This window comes from Heptranchias perlo, chromosome 7 (genome assembly GCF_035084215.1).
Source record: "Heptranchias perlo isolate sHepPer1 chromosome 7, sHepPer1.hap1, whole genome shotgun sequence".
Classification (NCBI taxonomy): domain Eukaryota; kingdom Metazoa; phylum Chordata; class Chondrichthyes; order Hexanchiformes; family Hexanchidae; genus Heptranchias; species Heptranchias perlo.
In genome coordinates this window covers 10,143,944-10,153,323 of record NC_090331.1, presented here as the reverse complement: position 1 = coordinate 10,153,323, position 9,380 = coordinate 10,143,944, and the positions used below count along the sequence as shown (strand labels likewise).

Here is a 9,380-nt window from a genome sequence, read left to right as displayed (position 1 = left end):
GAGAGTGTGTGAGAGAGAGTGTGTGAGAGTGTGTGAGAGAGAGTGTGTGAGAGAGAGTGTGAGAGAGAGAGTGTGTGAGAGAGAGTGTGTGAGAGAGAGTGTGAGAGAGTGTGAGAGAGAGAGTGTGAGACAGAGAGTGTGAGACAGAGAGTGTGAGACAGAGAGTGTGAGACAGAGAGTGTGAGACAGAGAGTGTGTGAGAGAGAGTGTGAGAGAGAGTGTGAGAGAGAGAGTGTGAGACAGAGAGTGTGAGACAGAGAGTGTGAGACAGAGAGTGTGAGACAGAGAGTGTGAGACAGAGTGTGGAGTTGCTGGGGTAATTGGAAGATACGGTTTTTATGATTTCTCCTCCAGAATTTCTTTAATTTTTTGACATGTTTATTGTGTTACGAGCCTTATTTTTAGGGGCATACAGTAGAAAGGTTGGAGAAACTACACAGCCACTCAAAGGACGTTGTAAAATATTTCTTAGGGACATGGTTCTGTTTTGTAATTGTGAATTTTCTGACAAATGTGTGTGCACGCTGGTCAGTTGTTTGGAGTGGTTGTTTTTAAAGTGAATGCGAAATTTGAGCCAATCGACATACTCTGCATCTTGTAAACCAGTAGCAGAAGCAATGCTTTTAGCTTGTAGATTAGTGAAATATGCTTATAAATAACACCCATGTAAATATGGTAGACAGGCAGAATCTATATGCAGAATTACCTCGACAGCTTTGAGGAAGCGAGCCTGCAGGCGTCGTGCCAGCAGCATCAAATTATCTGCAGCTGACGGCAGCACTTTGTTGTAAAACTCTTCCACATCTTCCTTCGGATCCAGACCCACACAGGCAGTGCTGAGAGGAAGCAATTCAATTTACCGTTAATTCTGTGAACCTCGAAATATTCTGATCGACGCTTTTTATCCTGCAAGACGTTCACTTGACAAAATCTAGATATTTATGTCAAATGAATCTTTAGCTCCGGTGGCCAAATGAATTGACAAGTTGGATGCTTAACGGTGATAAAAAGATTGCAATCTAATCAAAGGTCTCAGAAGGTTTTTGTGCAGAATAATGGATACCCAGGAATGAGGGGTTCAGATGATATAGAATAATGGTCATCTGGGAGTGAGTGATAGGCTAGACTCTAATCAAGGAGTTCAGTTGGTTTATATAGAGAATAATGGACTGTGGAAGTGAATCTATCAGAGAGGTTCAAGTAACATTATAAATCAAGAGAATAAAGTTAAAGTTCTTTACAATCATTGGTTGAACTAGCTTGACAAGCAGCAAGAAGGCTACCAGTGCTTTGTGCTGGTCAGATGAGTGGGTTTTAGCCAAATAAGTTAACAACTCACATTTATATACCACCTTTAATGTGGTAAATGGCTCATGGTGCTTCATAGAGCACAAATGGATGCTGAAAGTGGAGTTTAACTGGCTGACATTATGCGTAAGCCGTGGATACCACGTCAAAGTTCCCAGGGTTCAGGTGAGTCGGGTATGTCCCTACAGGTCCAGAGGCCTGGACCAATAATCCAGAGTTATGAGTTCAAATCCCGCCATGGCAGCTGGGGAATTTAAATTCAATTAATTAATTCAATTAATTAAATAAAAAATCTGGAATTAAAATACTAGTATCAGTAATGGTGGCCATGAAACTAGCAGAAGCAATGCTTTTAGCTTGTCGTAAAAACCCATCTGGTTCACTAATGTCCTTTAGGGGAGGAAACCTGCTGTCCTTACCCGGTCTGGCCTATATGTGACTCCAGACCCACAGAAAAGTGGCTGATTCTTAATTGCCCTCTGAAATGGCCTAGCAAGCCACTCAGTTGTAAAATCTCACTAAAAAAAGTCACAAGAAGAATAAAACCGGTCGGACGACCCGGCATCGGACCGCTAGGCACCGGACACGACAACAGCAAACCAAGCCCGGTCGACCCTGCAAAGTCCTCCTCACTATCATCTGGGGACTTGTGCCAAAATTGGGAGAGCTGTCCCACAGACTAGTCAAGCAACAGCCTGACATAGCCATACTCACAGAATCATACCTTTCAGCCAACATCCCAGACTCTTCCATCACCATCCCTGGGTATGTCCTGTCCCACCGGCAGGACAGACCTACCAGAGGTGGAGGTACAGTGATATACAGTCAGGAGAGAGTGGCCCTGGGAGTCCTCAACATTGACTCTGGACCCCGCGAAATCTCATGGCATCAGGTCAAACATGGGCAAGGAAACTTCCTGCTGATTACCACCTACCGCCCTCCCTCAGCTAATGAATCAGTCCTCCTCCATGTTGAGCACCACTTGGAGGAAGCACTGAGGGTAGCAAGGGCACAAAATGTACTCTGGGTGGGGGACTTCAATGTCCATCACCAAAAGTGGCTCGGTAGCACCACTGCTGGCCGAGTCCTGAAGGACACAGCTGCCAGACTGGACCCGGGGCAGGGAGTGAGCGAACCAACACGAGGGAAAAACTTACTTGACCTCGTCCTCACCAACCTACCTGTCGCAAATGCATCTGTCCATGACAGTATTGGTAGGAGTGACCACCACACAGTCCTCGTGGAGATGAAGTCCCGTCTTCGCACTGAGGACACCATCCAACGTGTTGTGTGGCATTACCACCGTGCTAAATGGGATAGATTCAGAACAGATCTAGCAGCTCAAAACTGGGCATCCATGAGGCGCTGTGGGCCATAAGCAGCAGAATTGTATTCCAGCACAATCTGTAACCTCATGGCCCGGCATATTCCTCACTCTACCATTACCAACAAGCCAGGGGATCAACCCTGGTTCAATGAGGAGAGTAGAAGAGCATGCCAGGAGCAGCACCAGGCGTACCTAAAAATGAGGTGCCAACCTGGTGAAGCTACAACTCAGGACTACATGCATGCTAAACAGCGGAAGCAACATGCTATAGACAGAGCTAAGCGATTCCACAACCAACGGATCAGATCAAAGCTCTGCAGTCCTGCCACATCCAGTCGTGAATGGTGGTGGACAATTAAACAACTCACGGGAGGAGGAGGCTCTGCAAACATCCCCATCCTCAATGATGGCGGAGTCCAGCACGTGAGTGCAAAAGACAAGGCTGAAGCGCTTGCAACCAACTTCAGCCAGAAGTGTCGAGTGGATGACCCATCTCGGCCTCCTCCCTATATCCTCACCATCACAGAAGCCAGTCTTCAGCCAATTCGATTCACTCCACGTGATATCAAGAAATGGCTGAGTGCACTGGATACAGCAAAGGCAATGGGCCCCGACAACATCCCAGCTGTAGTGCTGAAGACCTGTGCTCCAGAACTAGCTGTGCCTCTAGCCAAGCTGTTCCAGTGCAGCTACAACACTGGCATCTACCCGACAATGTGAAAAATTGCCCAGGTATGTCCTGTCCACAAAAAGCAAGACAAATCCAATCCGGCCAATTACCGCCCCATCAGTCTACTCTCAATCATCAGCAAAATGATGGAAGGTGTCGTCGTCAGTGCTATCAAGTAGCACTTACTCACCAATAACCTGCTCATCGATGCTCAGTTTGGGTTCTGCCAGGATCACTCGGCTCCAGCCTCATTACAGCCTTGGTCCAAACATGGACAAAAGAGCTGAATTCCAGAGGTGAGGTGAGAGTGACTGCCCTTGACATCAAGGCAGCATTTGATCGAGTGTGGCACCAAGGAGCCCTAGTAAAATTGAAGTCAATGGGAATCAGGGGGAAAACTCTCCGATGGCTGGAGTCATACCTAGCACAAAGGAAGATGGTAGTGGTTGTTGGAGGCCAATCATCTCAGCCCCAGGACATTGCTGCAGGAGTTCCTCAGGGCAGTGTCCTAGGCCCAACCATCTTCAGCTGCTTCATCAATGACCTTCCCTCCATCATAAGGTCAGAAATGGGGATGTGCGCTGATGATTGCACAGTGTTCAGTTCCATTCGCAACCCCTCAAATAATGAAGCAGTCCGAGCCCGCATGCAGCAAGACCTGGACAACGTCCAGGCTTGGGCTCAAACGGCAAGTAACATTCGCGCCAGACAAGTGCCAGGCAATGACCATCTCCAACAAGAGAGAGTCTAACCACCTCCCCTTGACATTCAACGGCATTACCATCGTCGAATCCCCCACCATCAACATCCTGGGGGTCACCACTGACCAGAAACTTAACTGGACCAGCCATATAAATACTGTGGCTACAAGAGCAGGTCAGAGGCTGGGTATTCTGCGGTGAATGACTCACCTCCTGACTCCCCAAAGCCTTTCCACCATCTACAAGGCACAAGTCAGGAGTGTAATGGAATACTCTCCACTTGCTTGGATGAGTGCAGATCCAACAACACTCAAGAAGCTCGACACCATCCAGGACAAAGCAGCCCGCTTGATTGGCACCCCATCCACCACCCTAAACATTCACTCCCTTCACCACCGGCGCACAGTGGCTGCAGTGTGTACCATCCACAGGATGCACTGCAGCAACTCGCCAAGGCTTCTTCGACAGCACTTCCCAAACCCGCGACCTCTACCACCTAGAAGGACAAGGGCAGCAGGCACATGGGAACAACACCACCTGCACGTTCCCCTCCAAGTCACACACCATCCCGACTTGGAAATATATTGCCGTTCCTTCATCGTCGCTGGGTCAAAATCCTGGAACTCCCTTCCTAACAGTACTGTGGGAGAACCGTCACCACACGGACTGCAGCGGTTCAAGAAGGCGGCTCACCACCACCTTCTCAAGGGCAATTAGGGATGGGCAATAAATGCCTGCCTCGCCAGCGACGCCCACATCCCATGAACGAATAAAAAAAAGGTCAAATGTGCACTGCATATTAAGCAAACTACAGAAGTGGATTTTTCTGTAGCTTGGTTTGGTAATTCGTAACCATGGTCTAGATTCCTAGCTGACCATAAAAAAAAATTAACACTGTAATACTTCCTGTTCAGAGATAACGTGGCTGATTCCGTGGTTGGGTGCTCGCAGGGAGTGGGGCTTGTTATTTCCCAGTCAGAACCCGCTGTGCGCACTGTTCTGTTCTAGGAGCACCTGACTGCGAAGTCAGCGCTATTGAATTGCGCTGTGTATTATTTATAGGTTAATATACAGACTGAAATGTGCTTTAAAGCAACATAGGGGGTGGGGATTATGTCATAAATCAAAGCTACAACATTTTACTGAAACCACCTCAATACAGAGATGCTTTAAATATTTGAAAGGCACTCCAGTTTATGTATTATCTTATACTAATATTTGCAGATGCAGTCCAAGGGGGAAATTAATTCCATTTTGGGGATTTTTTTTTTGTTGGGTTTGCAAGGGATGTTATGCTGAACAGTGACAAATGGCAGACTTGAGCCACCAATTGACCTGAACTGCAGTATCCTTGACTTTCATTTTTATTTCATCGCGTGCTGCAGGGAATATATCCTTCTCGGTTTCAGTGGTGTCAGTTGCTCCTGTAAGCAGATCCTATGACTCTTAATTTCAGGAGCTGGTTTACACTGCCCAAATACCTTCTTATAAAATAACATAACCCAGCGGATGTAACAATTTGTTCCTTTTGACATTCGAACTGGATATCGTGTCTTTCGCACGTCCACTCACGTAGGCGGACTGTTTACACTTTAGTGAGATGAGGCCAGAATGAAACATTAAGCTGTTTTCTTTTTCAGACAGCAAGTGAACATACAGGGCAACATACCCACTTAATTCAAATCAGTACAACTTGTCTTTGCATAATTCTGCAAAATAATGAACATGTTACATTGCCCCACATCAGTGGGTCACCCCTTGCTTGATTTAAACAAAATAACTTCTAACTAGCCTCCTGGATTGTAACCTTCTGACTTTGGACGAAAGCCTGCCTTGTAGATTTCTATGTAAAAACATGACTGTCTGTCCCTAGTTTATCTCCCTTTGGTTCACAACCAGAGGAAGGTCTACGGCAGACAGCCCCATCCAAGCATCCAAGACCAGGAACTTCCTAACATAATGGGCGTGAGGTGTTTAGCGATTACTGAATCTAATAAATCACTTATTGTTTTCAGTCTTTGGTGTAATAATATCAATGCTTGGCATTTTAACAACCTTTTGCCTCTTTTAAAAAAAAACTTGTGTGAATACACTTTGGTTTAAACATTTAAATGTAACTCTTTTTCAATTTCATTCTGTGGAAATGTGATACAACAGAATTACTTTGTTCTGAACCAGAACTTTAAAAGCAACATAGAGCTGAATATCAATCAGAGAGATTATGCTCCTGATCTGCTTTACCTGAGTATTTCCGCCAGCTGTACAGCTGTGAACCAGCCTCCTGAGATGTGGTGGTAATCTTGTGTAAGCACCAGTACGCAATATTGAATTAGGTCGTAATAATAAATATCCTCTTTTAACTTCTTTAACTCCTTGCTTCCTAAGGGAGGTCCTTTCAGGATTTCTGTAAGAGGCATATGGCAAGGTTCAAAGGAGAATGGGTTAATGCTCCACCAGAAACAAAAACTCAAACCATGCTGGAAAATATGTTAACATAACAGTGCAGCCCTCTGGGAACCATTTTCAATTCTGAGGAGATTTAAAAAAAATCTTAACTACTATTTGATTTTAACAGATTCAGAACACTGTAAAACAAAATACACGCTTGTGGCCCTAAGCATCAACATTACAGATTTCATAGTAAAACTGTAAAGTCTGTACATGTATTCTAACTTTGCTCTATCACACTGATCGAGCTTAACCCAGCTCCCCTGTTGACATCATCAGTATTTACCACTCAATTAAAAAAAAAATCATGCTTGCTTTCCCCTCCCCCTGCCCCAGCGCTGCATCCCATCCATGGGCCACGATGTGCATCAACTTCAACTGACATGGCTACTGGTAGGCGGAGCCTCCTCACCCCCTCCAGGTCTACATAATGCCTAGAACCCAAGACCAAACAAGCTGCCTCAACCCTCCCGAACAGCATTGCTCCAAGTGCAAGAACAGTCACGCAAAGAAGCCTGGATGTATCGATGCATTTTCCTGCCAGCACTGTGCAATTCAAAAGGTACAGTGTCTACATAAAATATGTATGGGAATGTACATTTTCAGAAAACATACATGTGAATGTACACCTAAACATACAATGGCCTCATAAAATATACATAAATGTACACTTGGGCATACAATGGGTTCATAAAATATATGTATGAATACGGTTGATGAGGGTAGTGCAGTTGATGTTGTGAATATGGACTTTCAAAAGGCGTTTGATAACGTGCCACATAATAGACTTGTTAGCAAAATTGAAGCCCATGGGATTAAAGGGGCAGTTGCTACGTGGATACAAAATTGGCTAAAAGATAGAAAGCAGAGAGTAGTGGTGAACGGTTGTTTTTCAGACTGGAGAGAAGTGTGCAGTGGTATCCCCCGGGGGTTGGAGTTGGGACCACTGCTTTTTTTGATATACGTTAATGGCCTGGACTTAGGTATACAGGGCATAATTTTGAAGTTTGCAGATGACACGAAACTCGGAAATGTAGATAGTGAGGAGGATAGTAACCGACTTCAAGAGGACAAAGACAGACTGGTGAAATGGGCAGACAAATGGCAGATGAAATTCAACGCAGAGAAGTGTGAAGTGATTCATTTTGGTAGAAGCAGATTCAATAATAACTTTCAAAAGGGAATTTGCAGGGCTATGGGGAAGGAGCAGGGGAGTGGGACTAATTGGATAGCTCTTTCAAAGAGCCGGCACAGGCACGATGGGCTGAATGGCCTCCTTCTGGCTGTATCATTCTATGATTCCATGATTCTATGAATGTGCTAAACACAATAGTGGCAAAAATGTACTCCCTTCAGAATCCAATAAAAAAAATAAAAAATTCAAAAGACAGGGAGGCTGTAGCACAATGGATTAGAAACTTTTGGGAACTGGGTCTCGGTCTCAGTTTTAGCTTAGACTGAAGTGATGATGAAAGTCTCCTCTCCCTGTCAGCTGTAACAATCATACGTGAGATGAGTTTGGATGATCTCCATAGTGTCTGGCAGGAAACTACCATTAATTTGGCATACAGTGGAAGTAAACTCACAATCTCAGAGAAGCTACAGGATGGCTGGTGTGGGAAAAGGAAATGTCATATTGCTACAGGAAAGGGCATTCTTCCAAGGTTAGATTTGAGTCACTCTGACAGAACCTTAACAGAGTGCAGCGGAGAGAGCTTTACTCATGCAGCTGGCAATGCTGTATTAGAACTCGAATGCTGGCACTAGGTGCAGAAAATGGGAAAGTGAAGTGATATATCTGCTGTCTGTTTAAAACAGCACTACTTTCACTTCATAATGAAAAATTATGACAAATCACAAAAGAAAAGATAGATTAAAGTTTGGACATAGACCCTTAGCTCCAATACACCTGGACCAGCTCTGTATTTCCAGCATTTTCTGTTTTTATTTTGGATTTCTAGCATTCACAGTTTTTTTTTCTTTTTAATCACAAACTGCAGATTGTGTTCCAAATTAGCCTTGGGTTGAGGTGAAGTGAATAAAATGCAAATGCTGGAACTGCACCTGTAGAGAAAAAAAGAGACAGGACAATGTTTTGGGCAGGTTCTGAGTAGTTCCAGCATTTTCTGCCTTTGTTTTCAATTAAAGCTTCAGCCTCCCAGGCTATGGTATCATCTCAACCACTCAAAGGCCTAGAAGTTGGTTGATACCGCACCCATTTACAGGCATAAAATGGCAGGTGGCGGCGCGCACACAAATTCCGCGCCACTTGTCATATTAGTAAAGGCAGAAAAAGGAGCATCCAGAGCCCACGCCTGAAATTAGTGTTAGTGCCTATGCATAAGCAAGCAAGGGGCCTCCCACTGCAATGGCCTCCACTCCCGATCGCTTCACCCCTCTCCTGGTCAGCTCTGCCCCCTCACAGGACCTACCCGAGGGCTGCTGCCGATGACGTAGCTGGTGAGCTACCTGGGGACACCGATCATGTGCATGTGCAGCTTGCCGGTCTCATTGGAATCAGGCCTGAGGACCAATGTCCAGTGCAGGGATCGCTCCCTGTGCCCAGTTCGTGCTGGCGCGAACCAATTTCAAGGCCAATGTGTTACTACACACTCAACAACTTACATTTATAAAATGCCCCATGTGTAAAAGAAAATGTCTGTGCGCTCAACAGGCAGAAAAGATCAACACTGCATAGAATAATTAGGAAAATTAGGCGTGGGAAAATGGCGCAAAGAAGAATTTTTTTAAAGAAAGTTTCTGAAGGCAGGGAGGGGGGGAATGGGGCACAGTGATCAGAAGCGAGAATTCCAGAAATCAAGCACAGTGACTGAAACAGCAGTCTCTGATGGTGGAAAGAGTGGGGAACAAGCTGTAATCTATCATATGAACATGGCACATATAGAAGTTCATATGATGCACTGTC

At 45.2% G+C, this 9,380-nt stretch overlaps 1 protein-coding gene across 2 annotated transcripts in view; it reads right to left on the bottom strand.

Annotated features, from left to right (window-relative positions):
- Positions 1–9,380, bottom strand: part of iqcb1 (IQ motif containing B1) — a 52,693-nt gene that overhangs the window by 37,586 nt on the left and 5,727 nt on the right. For both annotated transcript variants that reach the window (XM_067987058.1, XM_067987059.1), the window contains exons 3-4: positions 6,248–6,410; positions 707–836 (exon numbers count right to left, since the gene is read on the bottom strand). In XM_067987058.1, the coding sequence (XP_067843159.1) occupies positions 707–836; positions 6,248–6,410 (293 nt within the window). The remainder of the gene's footprint in view (positions 1–706; positions 837–6,247; positions 6,411–9,380) is intronic.